General features: G+C 41.2%; 2 protein-coding genes across 9 annotated transcripts in view; both read right to left on the bottom strand.

Moving 5' to 3' along the window:
* Nucleotides 1-19,367, bottom strand: part of CPNE1 (copine 1) — a 36,951-nt gene extending 17,584 nt beyond the window's left edge. The window contains exons 1-3 of one of the 8 annotated variants that reach the window (XM_067013415.1): nt 19,177-19,332; nt 13,764-13,848; nt 11,014-11,156 (exon numbers count right to left, since the gene is read on the bottom strand). The gene's annotated coding sequence lies outside the window, so the exon portion shown is untranslated. Of the gene's footprint in view, nt 1-11,013; nt 11,157-13,763; nt 13,849-18,503; nt 19,100-19,176 lie in introns of those variants that run through there. The other 7 variants (XM_059037998.2, XM_059037996.2, XM_067013417.1 and 4 more) reach the window with 7 other exon arrangements.
* RBM12 (RNA binding motif protein 12) lies at nt 7,809-11,134 on the bottom strand. Its single transcript, XM_067013414.1, has one exon. The coding sequence runs from the start codon at nt 11,132-11,134 to the stop codon at nt 8,321-8,323; it is 2,814 nt and encodes a 937-aa protein (XP_066869515.1). The 3' UTR covers nt 7,809-8,320.
* Nucleotides 19,368-22,540: the final 3,173 nt, after the last annotated feature.

The following is a 22,540-nucleotide window of genomic DNA, read 5'->3' as shown; positions in this document are numbered from 1 at the left end:
TCCACCTGCCGATGCAGGGGACACGGGTTCGTGCCCCGGTCCGGGAAGAGCCCACATGCCGTGGAGCGGCTGGGCCCGTGAGCCATGGCCGCTGAGCCTGCGCGTCCGGAGCCTGTGCTCCGCAACAAGAGAGGCCACAACAGTGAGAGGCCCACATACCACACAAAAAAACAACAACAAAAAGAATCAAAGGAATAAACTTCAAATAACAAGCATGAATACAGCAAATAAAGTAGAAAATGTGACTTATACCAAAATTTTCAAAGAACACCTACTGGGCAGCCACCTTTGCCCTCATCCTGCCCTGGTGGAATCTATCTATGTTCTTTGAATGAGACACCTGCCTATTGTCTGCAGAGTGTCTAAGACAACAGCACTGGACCACCTTCCTTACCATCTCTAGGGCAAGGGCATCAACAAAAACGTGTGCATCTCCAGTGTTCAGTGTGACCAATGGCACAAAAGGTATTGAGTTAATGAACAAAAGCAGCAGACCAGAGCCCCTGGAAAAGAAACCAACCTACTGTTGATAATGCAAGCCCCCTCACTGGAATAAATTTACTTGGGATACATGGGAGATCTTAAGATGGGTTGATCTTCAGAATTCATTATGTTAGGGAAGTTGAGAAATTAAAGAGAGGATTTCAAAAATAAAGACACTACGTTACAGACACACAATGATTTGCCCACTTGCCATTGTGGATGGGGTACAGGGTGGAGGGGAGAGATTTTAGTTCTGTGCTGCTTCTAGTGCAGGATTAGTAATTTTACAATATAAAACTGTCACCTAGTTAACCTCCAGTGTTGCCCATAAAAAAGGTAACTGAGGCAAGTTCTCAAAAACAAAACTAACCTGCAACACAACAGGAGGGGTAAAGGTTCGGAGGAATGCAACAAAATTTGAATACCCAGAAGTGAACAAACAGCTGAAAGAGGCAGCAGAACTAGGAGAGAAATGGCAGGGAATGACTTTTTTAATATTCTAAATCTGCGCTGTCCAAAAGGGTAGCCCCTAACCACATGCAGCTACTGAGCACTTGAAATGATGCTTAGTTCGAATCACAATGTGCTGTAAAATATACAACTGAATTTTGAAAACTTAGTACAAAAAAAATGTAAAATAGCTCAATAATCTTATATTGAGTATAAGCTGAAACTAACATTTAATATCTACTGGGTTAAATTAAATATATTTTAATTTTTATTGGAGTGTAGTTGCTTTACAATGTTGTATTAAGTGTATTCTTAAATTTCATTTGTTCCTTTTAACCTTTTGTAAATGTGGCTACTAGAAAATTTTAAATGACATCAAGTGATTCTTATTTCTACTGGATAGTGCTGCCTAACAAGATCTCCAAAGATCAGACCTGGGAGAGGAAATCTGCTGCTGCATTGTGAATCTACAGTTGTGCTGTTCGACACAGTAGCCACTAGCCACACACAGCTATTCAAATTTAATTACCATATTAGTGCACATGAGAACATTTCCATTGGAGAAAATTCTATTGGACAGTGTTGGCCTAGAAGAACAAGAATCAAAAGGTGGACATTTCATATAGAAAAGCTAAAACTCTGTATCAAATTGATCTAAAACCACAAAGGAATGAATTTCAGGTAGACAACTATGCATATACATGGTTAAATTGATGGGGAAATTCACTTAATTCTGAGTTGTTTATGAACATATTAGAGCATTCGTTATCTGGCAGCTAGTCAAACAATTATTAAAAAGATAAAAGGTTCTATCCCTCTGCTAGGCCAGGACATCCCTAAAACCAACCTTTGCCTTGCCTGCCTACCTGCTCTGTAGACCATTCATCTCAGTCATACCAGTTAGGCTGCCAGAACCTCAAGCTATGCTGTTATGGGACAACATTAAGAGCTTTCAAGACAGGCACAATTTTAGATACTGCTACTGTGCTCCCTCACACAATCATTTCATTTTACTGAACTAACAGTATTGTGTCCCCAAGAACCCTGGTTAGAGATCGCACCTTCCCTCAGCTTATAGGATTCCATTACACTTATTTCTGTCTGACCATTCAGCAGCTGGCCAGGAAACCCTTTATCTAGTTCTCGTGGGTCATAAGTATACCCTGAACATGTATAAGTACAACTGAGCGCTTACTTGTATCATTTAGGACTTTAAAGTCTTGAAGAAAAGGCTTTTTTTTTTTTTACTTCCTTTCCCAACACAATGTGTTAAGTGCTAGGTGCACAACACCGCTCAAAACATTTAATTAGCATGGGTTACAGCTATGGCTAAGCTGTATATCCATGTGAAATTGTCTTAAAAGTTTGGAGGTAACAGATGTTTCCAATTCCAACCTGTCAATTCAGTGGTCACAGAATCAAAGGTAATTAGCATTATCTACTTCAGTAAGAGGTGCATTTGTCTTTCCACTACTTAAGCCAGATTTATAGCCAAGGGATCCTGCTGGGCCCACACTACAGAAAGGAGTTATGTATAACGGATGTGACACTTTCTGTACTGCAACCCAACGTGTGCAGAAGTGTGGAACAAAAGAAAAATGAGGAAATTAGCAACAGCACCTGTTAGTACGATTTAAGACCCCTTAAGTAGCTGAACTTCTTTACCCTTCTTAAGACTTTCCCACTCTTCGAGGACTAACAAGTGATTTGCAGTACAATGTGGTTGTTACATTTGCTGTGTAGCACAAATGCATAAGTGACAAATCTTATTTCACTAATCAAGAGCTGTGAGTGAACTCACACCCACCTACCACCCCAATTAGGAGGTTAGGGCTACAGAGACACCAGTGAGGGGGCTTCAGTCTAAGTAAAACTCATAGTGCTGGTTACCAGCAGGCTTACTATACAAGCAGGTAAAAGAGGAAAACTGAGAGCATCAAAATAGAGAGGGAATCAAACACCAAGGGGCAGTCTGTTTGAACATAGCATAGCTTGCTATATTGTAATACTGGGATGTGTTATGCTTATTCAACATCTTTAACTCTGTCCATATTTAATTATGTGCTCTTGCCGGTCATAGCTCTATTTTCCCCAAATAGTCACCTCCTCCTTCTCTCAACATGAAATGGCAGGCCATCAGCTGACTAGGAAAAATGACATGAAACTATTAAGTCACTGAAATCAGAGTCCAGATGTCCAGAACAGCTAGGGTGCCAACTCCAATGCTCTGCTGTGCTCTTTAACCACTTCTCTACAGCTGGTGTCTGCTTAGTGTCTATGACCTAATGGTCAACATTTTTGCTGGGGAGAGGTTCCTGGGACTCTTGACAGAATTCAAGGAATATGGTTAATGAGCACTACTTCCCTGTCCTCAGAGTTTTAGAGTGCTGCCCTCTGTCCCTGGGGCTGGAATGTTTGCATCAGGTGGCTTTTTGCCCCTTCAGTAGTAGAGCAATATGTAGAAAAGCAGTTGCCACCTTAGTTGCTTGTTGCTAGTTATGTTGATCCAGAAAAGGACCCATATTCTAGGATGCTTGTGAGATCCTCTGGCACAAAACAGCTCAAGGCACCAAGGAATAGCAAGCACAGTACAGAATTAAGATTTACATGAGCAGGCACCAATAAGACATGAGCTTGCTAATTTGTTGAACAGAAGAGTTTTCCCAGAAAAGTCACTACAGCATTAGAGAACTGTGCCACCACGAGAGTACACTCTTTCCAGAACATTTTACAGTTAAGTCAGTGTGATCTAAAGATTTTATGCTAAAAAGAAAAAACCGATATCAAACAATTTTTTTAATTAAAAAGGATAGCCATAAGTTTGGATTCTACCATATCCCATAAAAGCTCTACTTTTGGGGGGTAAGGAGAACGGTGGCGATGCACAAAATTGATAGACTATTACTTGCTGTAAAACAATGGAAAGCAGACAACAATGAATTACAGAAGTTGAGTGATCGCTCCTGAGCAAGAAACGGAGACATATTAGCACATAGTCCACCCCTTTAAGATGGTAAACGCCATTCTGGATATCCTTAGGCAGCCGATTTCACTCTGTGATTTTTCAAATGCTTAGTCAAACTGTCGTAATTTTAAAAACAGATCAGCAACTACCTGGAATTAATTATGTCTAGTCTAAACCTCTCTAAAACAAGTTGGGTATTCAAACTCAAATACAGGCTAAAACTTTCATGATAAAGGTAAAAGTTACAAACATTTTTCAAGAGTTTTGGTTAAAAGGAACAGCCCACTAATTTCTCTGCAAGTCCAATCCAGATTTTTCTTTTTTTTTTAAAGACACTCTGCGGAGTTCATGGAAACTTTTTATTTGCTAATTTTTTCAGTAGAAGTTGAACCAATGTGGAAAGGACAAAACCAGAGCATCAATGTTGGCCAGCAGCAATACTTTTGATTCCTCTCCCCTCTTCCCCACCTCAAATACCTCACATACTAATGCAAAAACAAATAAGTAAACAAAAAAGAAAAACAAAGCTTTAGAGGTATGTACAACTGACAATGTATTCTGAAAACTTGTTTTCCCATTTCCTAATCAGTTTTTAAAAAACAATTCACAGCCCCCTTTAAAACTCCTTTTGTGAAAAGGAGCATCTCATTTCCAGTTCTGAGTCCACATAACAAAGTGACTTGCTAGCAAAACTCACGTTAAGTCTGAAAAGGTGGATACCACAGATTTGACCTAGAGTCAAGATTCCTCCCTGCAGTTCCAGGTATCCTCTTCTTTCCACACTTCAGCATTAGCAGACAAGGATAAGCAACAATTGTTACCTCCAAGATCACCAAAGCCACCTTTCCAAAGGCACAAAATATTTTCAGGAGTTTTTTTAAAAAACCCCAAATACCTGATGGTATAGCTCAGTAGAGTACTCGTGTACAGTTAAAGCATTAAAAGCATCAGCCTGTTTTATTTCGTGACAAGTTTATTGAACAGTATTCAAGACTTCATCTATATAAACAAAAATCTCTGCAGAATGAAGCCAAGGCAGTATTTGCTGGCACTGTTGTGGCCATATTGGCAATGAGTTATTTTATTGTGTTTGGTTTCTAAAGTTTGGACTACTACAGAACTGCCAGTAAAACAATTTAAATGTTTGCAAGGTGGGAAATAATTTTTAAAAGTGATCACTGCCAGAAATTCTTTCCAGAAGATTTGACTAGCAGCAATGTTACATTTTCTTTACTCATTTTTAAAGTGTTCTTCAACTGATGAGTAGATTTATTTTTAAACACTTGACCCACACCTGTACACAATGACAGAATCCAATAAAAGGGACTGAGTTTGATTAAGGCTTTCGTGCATCCTTATTTTTATCTAAGGTATTTCCACCCAAAATGTATGTTTGCTTACTTCCATACACAGCCCTAGATTTTCATCCAGTGGGTTAAGACTGACCTAATTATACTGTTACCTCTCTGAAATTCTGAATAAAGTTTCCTAATGGAATTTCCACTATCAATGCTTTGACAACTTGGAGCACAAAGCTAGAAACTACATTTCACTTAACAGTGTTGCATTAAAAAAAAAAAGCCACTAATAATTATACATTCAAACTACAGTGGAAACACAGAACACACCTCCAAATTTTGCTTACGAACTGTTTCACTAAAGTTCAGAAAAAGTTTACAAGTTTGCTTATTTATAAAATACATTTTGTAGATTTCTCTAACCCTTTAAGCTAAAAACAAAAACAAAAACCAAGCAAACAAAAAAATGGGGAGTTGGGGGGAAGGTTTAAACCTAATGGAAAAGTTTCTCTTCTATTAATGTCAGTCACCAAAAACAGGCAATAAAATTTACACATAAGATTGAAAATATCATGATAGTGTTTACAAATACACACCACTTTGAGCGAAGCTTTACAAATCCTTCATACCATACAAAGCAAATGAGAAAATAATGTAAATTTTCACCCCAAACCTAGTTCTTACGAGAAAATTTGCAGGTAAGAGAGGTATGAATAGTTGCACAGAACATATTTTCAAGAATTTTTTAAAAAGTCAAACTCCAATGCCCAGAACAAGATGAACAGTATGCTTAGCAGTTAGCACTATGTTAATAAGTCTCAGATACACAAAAATCAAGTACCAGAGGGCAAAGCATTTAATTACATTTCACAACAAGAGAAGCACTGTTGTGATTCAACCAAATATGAAACACAATTCTCTCCAATTTCTACACAAACCACTATTTTCTTAATTTATTTAATTTGATGAACAATGAAATCAAGTTTTCCTTTTCAGCATTAATCTAAAACGTAGAAATAACAAAGTAGTTGCAATAAGGTATATGAAATATTTAATAAGAACGTACGAACACATAACCAAAATAAACTGTGAAAAAAGATAAAAAGACTTTCATCTTCAAACAACCCATTTTTCTAAAATGAAAATAGTCAGCTTTCCAATGGGGAAAATAATTTGCAGTTGAAATAAGACTCCCAAGCAGCGCTGAAGTTTTTTGCACTCTGTCTTTGGAATGGGAAATGATTACTTAACAGAAAACTTAAATTGAACAGCATATACAAACATCATATTGCTTTTTTAGTTGAGGAGGCAATATCTAGTGATCTGTCAAAGCAAATTTGTATTCGTGAATTAGCAAAAGACCCACAACACAGCCATTTCTTCTCTTTGAAAGTCTAAATAATCCTTTCCCTAAATAAAATATCCTGTACTGTCAATCCTCTAAGATTGTAGTGATGAAAAAGCTTTCCATATCTTAGCACACAAATTAAACTGTTGCCACTCTTAACTCTAAATTACACGACGCTGTATTTCAGTGTTCCACTGTATTGCAACACCCAAAAGGCACTATTTTTCTTAAATAGAAAATATTTCTTTTAAAAGGCTGACCCCTTTGCAAGTAAATTGATTTGTAGGAAATGTTGAGGATGTTTCAAACCAAGACAGAGGCCCATGTAAAAGACAAAATTTGTTTTTCATGATATCTCACCAATCTCCCATTCCATGTTTATAATATAATGTGACACATCTTTAGAGCATTTTAACTAAGAAGAAAAGTAACCATAAGTAGAGCCTTTTGTGGCAGTGAGCAGGACGTTGTAAGGCAAATGTTTTCGTGACAAGGACAATCACCAACCAGAACCCACGTGGTCCTCCTGCCTTAGTCCTGAATGCCAGAGTATGAAAGGGCAAGGACGCTCAATTCTCTCCCCTCTGGCAGCTGCACTTGTACTCAGTATAAGGAATTTTTGTAACCAGGCTCCTGATCAAACAACTAGACCAAAAAGCCTCCAATTAACAGGATTAAATATATATTGATCTATGGACCAGCTTATGGATCTTTTATTCTGTTAACACTACTGCTAACAAAGCTAACAATTTCAACTACAATTTTAAAGACCTATATATAATAATGCTTTCTTATGAATAAACCCTTTTTGTTTAGTTACAGGTCAAAATTTCACATAACTTTGGGACAGAAGGAAATTGCCAGAACATTAGTCTATCTTGGGCAAGACTTCAAATCAGGCATCTTAAACAATGACCATTAAAAGTGGTTTCTGGTTTTTGATGCCATCCAAACAACATAAACGATTTTTAAACTGACTAAACTAAAACTTGGCGGTCAAACCAAAAAGGCTCTGGTAGGTAGAAGACTCCATATTTTATTTTTGTGGCAAACGTCTTATTCCACACAGTTTTAAGTGTGACTGACATTAGAATTCAAAGTTCAAGGTTATAGCACAAACCAAGTGTGGAGTTTTATATTAGAAAAACATCAACAAAACAATTCTGCTCATTTACAAATGAGTCAATTAGGCAAATAAAGCAGCAACTTCAGAAGGACTGTCTATACAGCAAGAACCCTCAAGAAGCAATAAAGGTACATACAGTGAATCTGTATACAGAGATTTTATTCAATTTTAAAAGAAAATGAGGACTTTAGACAAAGCTTTGACCCTATAACAAAGCAAATCTGTCCAGCTTTAAACCAAATTCTAAGAGTAGCCAGCTTCTATTTTTCAGCAGCTGGCAAAAGCACCCTCAATGAGCTCTATTGACATTTCTATTTTCTTCATCCCATATGGTATAAAACAAAACCAATCTAGACTCCTGGATAAACTTTATGTGGTCATTTGAGTTTTACAAATGGTTTCTCTAATAGTATGCCAAAATCATTTTTGTGTTCTCTCCGGACAGCTTTACTGTAACATACAGCAATGTTTATCCTGGTAGTGAGTCTTCTGTAAACAGTCAACCAATGCTCTATGTTATGGAAACCAATCTATATGCAATTGAAACAATCCACAGGCTCTACCCTGGAAACACTAGGAAAACAATCTGAATGCATTAATCACAGCACTATGAAGACTATATCTACCCTATGAAGAATTGATGTGAACAGCTACCCTAATACAAGTTTTACTTTCCTAGAGCCAATAGGTCTGTCATTTAAGTCAATGACAGCAGCTGTGGCTTCATCCCGAGATTCGAAAGCCACCATAGCTTCACCTGTGGGCATACCTTTTTCATTGTATTTTAAACACACTGAGCCTGGGATCACTTGATAGCCATAAAAGAAATCTAAAATCTCATCAATAGACACAGTGAAGGGCATGTTCTGTACTTTGATTACTGTTGGTCCTGGTTTTCCAGAACTAGATCCAAAGCCAGGAGGACCACCAACATGGACTGGGCCTGGGCCTGGGCCTGGGCCTGGGCCTGGGCCAGGGCCAAAGGCTGGAGGCCCACTCAAATGCCCAGGGGCACTTCCAAGGCCAGGAGGGCCACTTCCAAAGCCAGGGGGCCCACCTAAGCTACCAGGGCCATTTCCAAAATTCTGAGGGCCCCCTCCAAATCCTGGTCCACTTAAATTATTTGGTCCACCTCCAAAACCTGGAACATCCAGTCCTAGACCAGGCAAACCACTATTTCCAACTGAAGGCATTCCAGGCCTAGCATCACCAAAGGCCCCTCCTAACCCTGGAGGAGGGAGTGGTGGTCCAAAGGCATTTGACCCACCAAAATTACCAGGGAAGTTAAATGGAGGCCCATTGTTGGCCTCCTTAGATCCTACAGTCAAGAAGGCATGCTCTTCACCTCCTGCACTAGGCATTCCCGCACTGGGTATTCCCACACCGGGCATTCCTGCAGCAGGTATTCCTGCATTGGGCATTCCTGCATTGGGCATTCCCGCATTGGGCATTCCCGCACTGGGCATTCCCGCACTGGGCAGTCCTGCACTGGGCATTCCCACACTGGGAATTCCTGGAACTGTGGGATTACCTGGCACAGGCATCTTTAATCCCTTTTTTCCTTGGGCAGGAGGATTTTTCTCAATCTCTCTCATATCTTCTAGAGTAACTACATGAACAAAAGCTTCTCTCCCATTAAGTTTTTTACGGTGTAAGCGTTCAGACTTACGTGCATCATCTTCATTTTTAAACTGAACCAATGCCTGTCCTAGACCTTGCCCATTGTTATCAACAAGAACATGTACAGCATTTTCATCCACTGGGATTCCTTCTAGGAATTGGAGAACATCCATCTTGGTAATGCTGAAGGGAATATTTGTTATATGCGCACAAACTTTGGCAGAGGTGACATCCCCCTCCGGATTTAACATCATTTCTCTCTGGTCATAGCTGAAGTTCTGCAATCTTTTTCGAATCATATCTATCTTTTCTAGCATACCTTTCTTGGTAATTGGATGAACTTGAATAAAGCGATTGCCCATGTATTGTTTATGACGACACAGAGCAGCCTTATAGTCAGCCTCATTCCTGAACTCTACGAAGCCTTCACCCGTTGCTTTCCCGTTGGGTCCATAAGCAATATAAATACTATCTTCCACAATATCCAACTTTTTAAAAAAATCAATAACATGTTTGTTTTCTGCTTCAAAGGGTAGCCCTTTCAAGTAAACACAAAAACCAGCCTCGTGTGGTGATCTTGACCTTGACCTTTTCTGCCCACTGGGCGATTTTGACCTGGGAAGTGCCTGAGGAGGGGGATGGGTTTGTCCAGAAGGTCCTATACTTTGCTTAAAAGTGATATGGCCTCCAGCAGCTACCCACTGTCTCTCTGTGGCAGGACTAATTTCCACATAGCGTTGAATCATCAGCATTCTGTTTCGCTTCAAAGCTTCAAATGTATCTTGAGGGGAGAGAAACTTAACCAATCCATTCCCATTATTTCGACCTACATGATCTTTCAACAAATGCACTGCATCAACACGGAGCCCATGGAAAAAATCTCTGACATCATTTTCCATTGCAGAAAAGGGCATTCCATGCACACTGACATACAGATCATCAGGGTTGATGGGAAGTGGTTTCACACTGCTTTGAGAGTTCATCTGGATAGGGTTAACAGGATTCAATGGACCCAGAAACACAGGGTTCAGGTTATTGTTCAGATTCATAGGTGCTCCAGAGCCATTCATTCCAGCAGGTAGAGGTGCCACAGGTGGCGGGTTCAAGGGTGGCATGCCTGACATGGGTGGCAGTGGGGTCATGGGTGGCACAGAAGGGACTGGGGGTATTGGGGGCACAGGAGGCACAGGAGGCAATGTAGGTACCGGGGGAGGAACTGGTATTGGAGGAATGGACGGCATTGGCGGCAAAGATGGCATCGCTGGGATTGGAGGAATTGGTGGAGGTGGGACTGTGTTCATTGGAGAGGCTGTGCTCGGAATGGTTGAGCTAAACGTTGGGCTCCCAAAGGAGGCCCCCATATTTGGAGGAGCCGTTCCTATGCTGGCTGTGGAAAATGTCTGTACGTTTTTGCTGCTTTCATGAACAGAAGTGGCGGCAGTAACTACACTGGGTGAGGGATTATTAAAGTTGGGTACTGTTGTAGGCAAGTTTACCCTGCCACTCATTCCTGAACTAGGTGGAGGTCCTGATCTACTAGCATTTGCTGGTGGTATATCTAAGTTGGCAGTTTCAAAACGCCTACGACTCAGTTCAATCATATTCTGCATTTCCGTTTTACTACTCAACAATAGTGTTACTTTTGACCCTTTAATTGTACCACCTGTGCGCATCATACCAAGCCTTGCATCTTCATCAGTGGCAAAAACGATGAAAGCCTCACCCAGTTCACCCCCTACAATATGCACGCCCCCATCGGGGATGGTCAATCCAGAGAAGAAGTGGCGAATGTCCATGGTCCCCGCCACAATTGGGAGACCTTGCAAACGGATGACCACAGCCATGCTGCGCTGAAACCACACACACCTGCAGATGAGAAAAGGCAACGGCCAGGTCAGACTCCTGTTTATCACACCAAGTTTTCAGCTACAAGAATGACCATCTACCGTATTAGGCCCTCAAACTATCACAAGCAATGTCGTTTTTTAAATTTGGATATTCTAAAAACTGAATATTATATGCCGTTTACAATATAAAACCCAATTTCAACATCCAAAAGGCATTAATTCTGAAAACACTTAGAAGTTCAGCCCCAAGACTCAAAAATTTCAGGAAAAAACCACCATAGGACAAGAAAATCACCAATTATATCATCATTCAGACCACTAATTATTCAATAAGATTTAAAAGAAATGTGTAAGTCACATCAGGAAACAAAGTTTAACAATCTACAGGGGAAAAGATACAAAGGATGTATCAAAGTTAATATTTAAAACTGGCTCAGCATCTTCCTTATAAACTTTTGACAACTTTGTAGAATTATTGGTATCATTTTATATGGCTTAATCTCAAAACAACAAAAACAAAGCGGGAATAATAATGAGTTTCAAATAATACTTAACACTAAAGCAGATTCAAGTCTCAAATGAGAACTGATTTCATATTTCATCCTAGGATGAGACCACTTTATTAAAGAAATAGCTTTATTTATTAAAGAAAATGATATATGGAGTTACATATTACATATAAGGTTAATACATACTAAGTATCCAGAAGAAGTACTGAGTAAAACAGCCAAAACATTAGTTACCTGTAGTCATCACTCCCCAAACTAGAACCTGGTTACAGTGCCATTCACCATGTCTATTTTAATTAAAACCCAGGTCCAAAGACTCATTCTCAAGCCCTCCAATTAATAAAAAGTCTTGTTTATCCCACAGGGGAGGGCTGATAATGAAAAAGAGGGATTTTTAAAATTTTTGAACTAGTGTACGAGCTTTATTCAGTGGTTGTGACCCAACATAACTCCTGTGGAATTTCTGGATACTCACTAATCTCTGTAGATAATGTCCATTTTGATATAATGAAAAAAGAAAAGTTTTTCCCAGACTTAAATAAAATTTCAGTATTTCAATTCATATGGTTTCTAAGAGTAAATGGAAAGGCAGCCATGTATAAAGTAATCCAAAACAAATTCTTGCAAGTGAAAAAATATTAATTTGAAATTTATATGGTCAACAACAAAGGGTGTTTTCCAAGGCATTTTAAAAATCAACTTTTACATATAAACCTATATTAAACTGGCTCTGTGATCTTAGGAAAATTATAAATTATTTGAGCTTTGGTTTCATCACTTCTCAAATGAGAACATTAGAAGAGCAAAGTTTCCTGCTCCAAGCACTAAGAATTCTACAACTCCATGAAAACAGTTTTTCAATGTCAAATAGTACATGAATACTAATCTAAGGCAACAAAATCTGCAATTATATCTCAATATTACAATTGCTGCACACAAAAGAGAAATATATTGTTTGGCTTTTACACTTTTCTCACACACACATACACAAAAATAAAAGCCACCTTCAAACTTAATTCAGAAAGATGGACTGGCAAACCGAAAACGAGACCATATAAAACATTAGAAATTTGGGAAGGGGCAGGGGGAAGCTTTTCATTTTTGGTCTGCAAGCATCAACAAGAAAAATTAATACTAAAAACGTCACACCAACAGACTCTTTTGCCCTTATTTACTGTTTAGCAGTCTTTAAGAAGTTCATCAAGAAGGTTCCGATTCATTAAATCAAATTCTCACTCATTACTAACTCTAGAATATTGGCTGTACGCAAAGATGAGATAGAATTCCGTTCAACTTCAAAAATCACTTAATCACTAATTGGGGGAAACATCATGGGTAATCTAGATCCCCAAAACTTGAGAGAGAGAAAGAGATGTTAGTTTGCATTAGGACAATAAAATGGAAATTTGATATGGTCCCAAGAATTAAGCACAGGGCTAAAGTGACATACGCAATTAAGTCTTCAAACCATCTGCAGCTGAGGGAAGGGATTTAGTGAAAGTCTGTACAAGGTCCATAGTCTGCCCAGATTACCATCTAGAAAAGGGCTGAGTAAACCAAAGCAGTGCACAAGATTTATTCATAAAGTCATCTAAACAGGAAAAGTTTTTAGGTTCTGAAAAACATCAAGTAAGATCTGCTATTCTGCTACAAAGTACCTGTTTGACAGATGAGTCATTTCAACCTATCTTGCTTGAGCCTGCCTTAGTTATTTAACAAGAAGTTAGATTCCAATCACTAAGGTTCCACCTAAAGTCAATTTGTACTCTAAAACATGACCCATTTTCTAAATCTATTCCGCAAAGGAATATTAAAAAACCGTACCAATAACAAGCACCCATATTTGTAGTCAGTCTAGAATGCTACTGAGGGAAAAAAACAGCTACTTACTGCCTAATAATCAGGAATTCAGCAGGAGAAATGCATCCACAGAAAACAGACTCCCAAAGGAAGCAACAACTGTTCAAGACACCCAGTCCACCCCTCTCCCATCCCTCAAATAAGCTGATTACAAACAAAAAACCACAATTTAGTTATTACACATATTTTCATGTTATTTAATAAGCTATCTCAATTTATTCTGTATAAAAATAAACCCTCTATTCAAAATCTCTTACCTGAGAAAACAAGAGATGTATTTTCTTAACAAGAAGTAGAGGCCAAGTCAATCCTGTGGGCAACCAATTAAAACCAACTTTTAGACTGCAATAGAGAATAAATGGAGGCAAAAATCAATGCAGGAAACACAAAACACGCACAGGCCACACTGAACTGTATATTAAAGGGCGAGTCTGAAACCACCGGAGTACATCATTACAATGCATTAGGAAAAAAAAAAAAAAAAAAAGACATGTACCAAAATCCCACACGCGTATTATTTGGTATTGCTTTCAAATTGCTTTCTCTCAAAGCATTATATATTTACATACATCAAGAATGTGTCATAAATTAACCCAAGAAAGAATCAATCGAAAATTAAAACAGTCATAAAGATCAGCTTCACAGCTGGTAATTGCTTTAATCACTTGATGATTAAACCAGTCCAGAAAATTCCATAATACAAGTCCAACGGCGACCTATTTCCTCAGGTTCCCACCAAATTTTTGATGAAAAAGCACAAGTTCACATAGTAACAGTTCCTGGACAAATTAACTCATCAATTCAAGGATATTCATGGAAATTACTGCAATTACTCTTTCAACATATTTTCCTTTACACCAAAATAGCAATCGAACAACAACAAAAAACATAAGTGAAGTGAAAGGTCTGGCCTATAAGGACTAATTCATGGTTAAAACCACGAGAGTTCAATATATTAAGGAAGAGTGCTTTCTCTTCTAACATCAAAATGGTTCCAAGAAACTTCTTAAAAAAAAAAAAAAAAGTCCAGCATATTAAGAGTCCTTCCAAAGTAAAAACAGGTCACTCATCTTTCACTGGAATTTCTGCCAAACTAGTGAAGTTATGAACAATTCACAAGCAATTTATATGACCAAATGATTAGATAACTATATTCAAAAGAGTAGAAGAAAATTGTCACTGTTAGGTATAAGATTACCCATAGACGCCTACTTAGAATGATGATGCTTATTTTTAACTATCTTTCAAGATCAAGATACCACCATTGAGCTTAATATTCATCACCAGAAAGACATATTCAAACGTTTTAGCATTACTCCAAACTTTTTCTAAAGAACAAGCTAAACATCACCTAGACAACCACTCAAATTACTAAAGAACAGTGAGATTGCTTTGCCACAAAAAGCTATGCTGTATGTCATAAGCAACACCTTCAGAAGCCCAGAGCATTGTGTTAATCTTTTAAATGTTGTACAATCGATCCTAATTAAATCTAGAATTTTAAGTCTTCATTTAAAAACAAGCCACATCTAGTAGTTTATCTAACAGGTCACAAAGGGAAATGTAAAACAGAAAAAAAGCTTGCTTTACATAAAGTTTACACTCAACAATGAAGAGCATGAATTATTGCAATATTTTTTTTTCTTAATGTACAAGTTTAACTCTATGAGCCTCAAAATCAGGGTAATTTTTTAGTTAAGCACTTGAGATGACTCCTACTGAAGATTCCAATTCAAAAGGTCGGGTGTGGGGCCAGGACGCATGGCCTGAAGGTAAGGGAAACAGGTTCCTCAGCCCCTTTCCTTCCAGATACAAGAAGGTACCATATGTCCACTGGAGAGGAACAAGTTCGGGGTCAGCCAGTTAAGCCCAAAGAGAACATTCTAGGTCTACTCCCTAAGATGTTTACAGGGTTGCCAGAAATTACTAAACAAGGAGGAAAGCTGAAAGGTCCAGCTGAATTCAGCAATCCCTAGTTCAACTCATTCATTTTAAAGTACAAAATCAATCTAGTCATAAATTTGTTAATCTTTTCTATTTCAGCACAAGGGAAACTACACCTCACCCCATGCCAAAGGAAAGTACACAGAAAGCTCAGGCTAGCAGCCAGAACTTCACCACTCTTGGTGTTATGGCTCTTCCTTCAAATAGAAATTGAGAACTCAAATACTTTTGTTTTCAACACCTCACTTTGAAAGGGGCACAATAATTTAATAGAAGTATCACTATTTTCCAAGAACCTACTTATTCCTGCATTCTAAATGTCAGCTAGCAACTGAATGTAGGATACCAGTCACTTCAGTGACCTTTAAAAATTCACTCAAGTCACCTTTAAACTTTGGTGAATTTTAGAAAGACAAGACTGAAACAACTCTAAGCAACAAAACACCTAAAATACATGTTTTACCTATTCAGAGAGCATAACAGAAAGAGAAAATGGGCTTGATTTGCCATTAAATCCATTGATGTATTTCAGAAGATCTATGACAAGAAGCTTTAGTATACTTTTGCACTTTATCTTGAGAATTAAGCCACATAGTGGCTTTGTTTCTTACAAATTCCAGATATATGCACAATTACAAATATCTACTACAAAAGTTTAGCATATTATTATGACAAGAAAGATTTTCTTAAATACTAGCCATTCCAAAAACTTGGAATTTCAGGATAAAATGTCTGACAACAATGCTCTTTATCAGGAAGCCAAGGCAAAAATCAGAACTTGACCATTTCCACTCTTCATTTGGTAATAAACATCCAAAAGTGAATTTTAACTTTGTTCAACAGTAAGTCTTTGATCAACAGAACCAGGGTACAGCAGACCTAAGTTCTTCAGATTCAAAAGAAACAAAAATCACCCTTCAAATGTTCACCACAGAGATGAGCAACAGAGAACCAATCATAATGGGCACAATGCTACAAGCAGCAGCATCACATTATGGTATGCATTATGGAAAAAAACACAGCTTCATCAACTTGATTTTGTCCCCATCCCCAAATGGATCACATTTCAGGTTCTGGGACCACTCTTAATAAAACAATTCTCTGACACTGAGGGAGATATAAACCTTTGATAGCATGTTACTCAACTTTCCCATTAACCTCAGTCAGTACTCAAAGGCAGCAAATCAAAAGACATTTCTAAATAAGATATTTATTCTCTTGCCCAAAACACTACAATATTAAGTTATTTTTCAATCCCCCCAAATGCCAACAAGAATGTTCGTTATCTTACTTGCTTTAAACTTCAAAGAAACAATATTCCTTCTAACCTAGCCAACCACATTCACCCTCATTACTGGTTTTAAGGCTTTAAACTTAATGAACTAAACTCTACGCAAACCAAAATGTATATGTGTGGTAGTAGTAAAATCTGATAAAACTAAAGATTGAGTGATTTTTCTTAGTTGACCTAAAACACTTAACAATATTCACTTATTCACAAATATTTATCAAGCACTTATGGGCCAGGCAGAAGATTACAGAAATGGATGACAGTCCCTGCATTTTAGGGAAGGATATCTAAAAACATCTTTTGTGCAACGGTTACTGACAGAAGTTCTTCCTACCTCATCTACAGAAGAAAATATTCAACTGAAACGATGGAGTGACTATCTACAAAATGGAATAAAAACAGCATGAACGTTGTCAGTGGATTTCAGCACCTGGAACACACTGGCCCACAAAATCAAGTTTCACATCTACAAATTGCACCAACAACCCCCAAACTCACGCAAAAATCAAGTCATTTGGTATGTCAAAGAAAGTGAAAGAAGTCTTAAGTTTTCTGGTATTAGCACATAACAGTATGTTCCAAGTAACTACCACAATGGTTTCTAAAGCTTCACATTTTTCACCTAACAAATATGAACATAAGAAAATTTGAAATTATGCATCACAATCCATAAACAAAATAATCAATATATAATCAAGCATATAAATGATATAAAAATGCATTCTCTGCGTCATTTTTTTCCAGTAATCTAAGCACATCCTCAACGTTTATATAAACACGCCAAACATTTTTCTTCAAATATTAATTACCATAAATTTTTTTAACCACCTGTAACAGTTCTTCCCAATTGTTTTAATATTCTTGGAAAACGCCTGAGCACAATTTCCTTCCACTAAATCCAGAATCCTCCACGCTATCAAAACTACCAAATTTCAAAAACAAATACAACTAGTCTTGTATTATATTTCTATAATTAAAAAACAAAATCTAACAGGAACGGCCTATATGTCCACACTTCTAGGATTTTTTTTTTTCAACTGCAAAGGCTCTGAAATGCATTAACAATGTAAACTAGATAACAAGTCCAAGGCAATTCATGTTGCTAGTACTGCATTTTACAAAAATTATACCATTTACAACCATTCAAGCAAGAAGCTCTAAAAGAAATACTCGTCACAAGTCTCTCCTTCAACAAAACCTTCAGTTGCAGTCACATTTTTTTGTTAGTAGCTTATATTGACGGGCATCACCCTAGTCTTGAATAATATAAAATGGTTCCTGCCAACTATCCCAATTTACATTAGGTCATCTCTGGGAATCCGGAGTCAAAGAAGGTTTTAGGGTCCAGAAACCTCTCTTACGGAGCCTGCTATTTTCAGTGTACAAATCTCGGCAGGTTCAGGGCTGAATAACCCTCACCAGAGCTCAAATTTTTCACTATAAATCACACATTGGAAGCACACATACAGTCCATGCACTAACAATCCAGCAGCTAAGCCTCCTGCACTAGTGACCACCCCCGTCATTAACCTGCAGATTCTCAAAGCCCCTCGCACCCACTTCACGTGGCCGCAAACCACCACCCCTAGCCTTCAAAAGAGAAACTCAGTTCACTCTCCATCAAAATAGCCCAGCCTCCACATCCCATTGGACCTCCTCCTTCTTCGATGCTAGAGGCTCTCTCCCAAGGGACGCGTAAAGGTGATGCTCTTAGCAGCCCCCTCCCTACTCGGGGACCAAGAGGCCCGGGAGGCGGACTCACCCCACGCTACCGGGGCCGGCTTCTCAAATTAACGACACCGCGGAAGGTAAGCCCCGCCCCAACGCTGGGCCTTGGAAGCGTTTCACTGCAACCGCCTACACTTTTCAGGCCAAGAAGGCGGCCAATTCCGACTTCCTTCCTACACTCACGGGAGAGCACCGACTACAGCTCCCTCCCCCCAGGTGTGTCCAGATTGTAGTCCCCTTTTTCTGGTAAGCCACCGGGGTCTCCTTTCCACTTCCGGTGGAGGGAGTGTCCTCACTACGATTATCTCCTCACTTCGGGACACAGTTATAACCTCTGTCCCACGTGGGGACATAGAGAATCTTGCTCATTCGGGATGTAGTGTGTTTTCACTGCAGTTCCCGTTCGTTCGCAGGCCGCTGGGCCACCCAGTTCTGGCCTCCTCCCTCTCAGACCACGGGGGCGTCCTCGCTACAGCCGCGTCCCCTCTTCGGTAGGCAGGCTCCTCCTCTCTTGTGTCCTACTTGCAACCTCTCAGAACCGAGAGGCACAAGCGGCGCCCCAGGCCCCCCGCAGCCATGCCCCGACCCTTCAGCGTAGGGCGCTCGCTGCGGCGGGCTCCGAGGCCTCCGAAGGCCCCGCCCCGGGCCACAAGGGGCGGCTCGAGCCCCGCACAGCCCCGCCCGTTCCGGGGCTGCGGGAGTCTTACCGGGGAGAGCTGCGCGGCACCCGAACCCAGACCCGAGTTACCCCCCGCGCGAGTGCCTCCGCCCCGCGGTCGGTAGCCCCAGCCCGAACGGCTTCCCGGAGCCCAGAGCAGCCACCACCTCTTTCGCCGCTTCACAAGATGGCCGCCGGCCCGCTCAGCAGCTCCGCGTTCCAGAAAGGGCGGGATGGAATGGTTGACGTCACGGGGCGGGGTGGGGCGGCGCAAGCGCGCGGAGGTTCTCGGGTAGCTTCCGGAAGTTGCCCGTGTTTGAGGCAGAGGAGCTCCGTGACTTTTGCTTGGTAGCTCCGCCTTAAGGGAGTGAAGCTGCTTGTTGGAATCCGAACAGTATCTGGCGTTGGGCTTCGTGCAATTGCTTCACTTCTTTGAGCCTCTGCGAAAGGAGGGAAATACTGCCTACCTCGCAGAATTGTATTGAGGATTAAATGGACCACGAAATGGTGCCTAGTTCTACTGATGATGCCCTGACAGAACCAAAATCTGATTCTTTTTTTCCCATTAAAAAATTTCAATCTAGGACTTCCCTGGTGGAGCATTGTTTAAGAATCCGCCCGCCAATGCGGGGGACACGGGTTCGATCCCTGGTCCGGGAAGATCCCACATGCTGAGGAGCAACTAAGCCTGTGTGCCACAACTACTTGTACCCTCACTTCTGGCTCAGTAAATTCCTTTTTTTTTTTTTTTTTTTTTTGTCGCACCACGGCATGCAGGGTCTTAGTTGCCCCACCAGGGATGGAACCCCTACTCCCTGCAGTGGAAGCGCGGAGTCCTAACCACTGGACTGCCAGGGAAGTCCCTGGCTCAGTAAATTCCTACCGCCCGCGTTGCCATCCCCATCGCTACGCTCCGCGGCATTTTGGTGGCGGGTAGGGTGCTCTCTCTGCCCTTTCCGATCCGTCTTCCACCACCAGTAGCGATCAGCCTACTGACTCCAGGCAATTGAAGGTCCCCGGCGGGAGGTGAAGGCCTGCGGGACAGGACTCCGACTCGCTGTCGACCTAAGGGGTACGTTCTGGAAACGGTCTTTTCACCTCTTCTACACTGCCTATGGTCTGAGGTCCCTGGAGACCGGGGATTAAAGCGTCCTGGCCGAGGCTACTCTTCCGAAGACCTAAAATCCGGTCCCATACTGAGTGACCATTCCTGCCCGATGGGGTGGCAGTGTTCTTTGGCCCTAGCCTTGGGACTCCTCACTTCCAACGGCTGGCGCAGTTGGCAGGGACAGCTCGTTGGGGCGAATCCAGGCACGCTCTGAGATCCCCCTTCTCTTTCCATCCTCCCTTGACGACCGTCCATCCTGATCCGCCAACATTTCCAGGTACTCCAAACGAGTCGCCACAAAACCAGTGAGTTTCCCCCTCTGGGTTGGCCCGAGACCTGCTTCCCTTCCTGGTCTTGGGGTGATCGGCCGGGCCTCAGGAGGCCTCTGTCAGACAGAGGGAACCTCAAGAGGTCCTCTATTCGGGAGATATCCCAGTCTAGCGCGCAACCTCAGGTCCCTCGAGGACAGGGCAGAGGCCTGTTTCCCTCTAGGGATGACTTTTGTTGTTTGTTTGGTTTTGTTTTGTTAATATTTATTTATTTGGTTGTGCCGGGTCTTAGTTGCAGCAGGCAGGCTCCTTAGTGGCGGCTCGCTGGCTCCTTAGTTGTAGCACGCGGGCTCCTTAGTTGCCGTTGGAACCTGGGTCCCCGGCACTGGGAGCACGGAGTCTTATCCACTGCACTACAGGGAAGTCTCTAGAGATGCCTTTTCAGTAGACGCTGTGCCTGGTTAAAGTCCAATATGGGTCTAACACCCTCTATTCTTGCTGACTCACCTTTGGGATGTATTCTTAAAAATTGGACTTGTAAGTTCCCTGGCAGTCCAGTGGTTAGGACTTCGCACTTTCACTGCTGAGCCCCGGGTTCAATCCCTGGTCTGGGAACAAAGATCCCAAAAGCCTCCCACAAGCCGCACAAGTGTGGCCAAACAAACACAAAAAAAAATTGGACTAAATTTGATTTCCAAACTCTCTCCAACTTTTGTTTCCGGATCAGGAGGTCTGGCCTCTCAACAGGTCCCTAAACTATAACACCATCCTGCAGCTTGATCTCTTTTGTTGAAACTTGGGAAGGACTCTGAGGTCCCCTACATTCAGGCCTTCATGGCCCTGTCACAAAACCCCAAATTATGACAAACCCCTGTCACATATGCCTCTCCAAATTCTGCCCTCCAAGCCTGACACAGATATTCTTCAACATCCCTCCTTTAATATCCCACGCACTCCTCTTAACCCGCTCCCCCTCCTACCGCTCCTCCTCCCTATCCCGACACCCTCTCACCTTCCCACCCCCATTCAGGTGCCTCATATCTGAACACCCTCAACCCCCTGAAAATCTTTTGTCTCTCCATGAGGTGGCCAATGGAGAAAAGGGCACTATTCAAGTTCACGTCCCCTTGCCTATGTCTGACTTGTCACAAATCAAAATTAAATTGGGATCGGGACCCCACCAATTTTATTCGGGAATTCAGAGGAACTCATGGTGGCTTTCGATCCGACCTGACAGGACATCTATGTTGTCTTGACCACCTGTTGTACCCTAGAGGAAAAGTCCCTTATTTGGTCCCTAGGGTGGGCTTGGGCAGATGAAGCACATGCCTGCACCCCTGACAATGCCCATCCACCTGGGGCTGTCCCTGATACAGAACCAAATTGGACATATCAGGCCACCGACACAGGGCCTACATGAGGACGAGGCCGCTGAGATTACATGATTACCTGCCTAATTGAGGGGATGAAAAAGGCTGTCATCAAGCCAGTAACTTACAACAAACTTCATGAAATAACCCAGGACTTCTCTGAAAACCCTACCTTATTTCAAGCCTGCTTAGCCAAAACTATGCATAAATACACAAACCTAAACCCTGAGAGTCCAGAGGGACTAGCTATTCTGGCCGTTCACTTTACCAGCCAAGCTTCACCTGATATCAGACAAAACTCCAAAAACTTGAACAGGGACCCCAAATTCCCTTTGCCGTCTTATTAGATACGGCCTTCAAGGTCTTTAATAACCAGGAGGAGGCCTCGAGAGCCCAGAGGACTAAACAGGAAGATGAAAGAGGTAAACAAACAGCAGGCCCAATATATGGCAACCACAATTGTTAGCTTGCTGTCCATTTGGGGCACCCCCATGGCTTGTCCCAGCCAACCAAAGGGGACAGCCTCCCTGGCCCATTCCTGCTTCCACTGCAGCCAACCAGGGCTCTTCAGTTGGGAATGTTCCAAGCCTCTAGGGCCTTGTCTCAACTGCAAGCAACGTGGCCACTGGAAACGGGACTGTCCCTCTCTCCCTCAAGGGGGTGGGC

The sequence above is a fragment of the Kogia breviceps genome, chromosome 14, assembly GCF_026419965.1.
Source record: "Kogia breviceps isolate mKogBre1 chromosome 14, mKogBre1 haplotype 1, whole genome shotgun sequence".
NCBI lineage: Eukaryota > Metazoa > Chordata > Mammalia > Artiodactyla > Physeteridae > Kogia > Kogia breviceps.
Note: the sequence above shows the minus strand (reverse complement) of the source record. Positions and strands in the feature narration are given on the sequence as shown.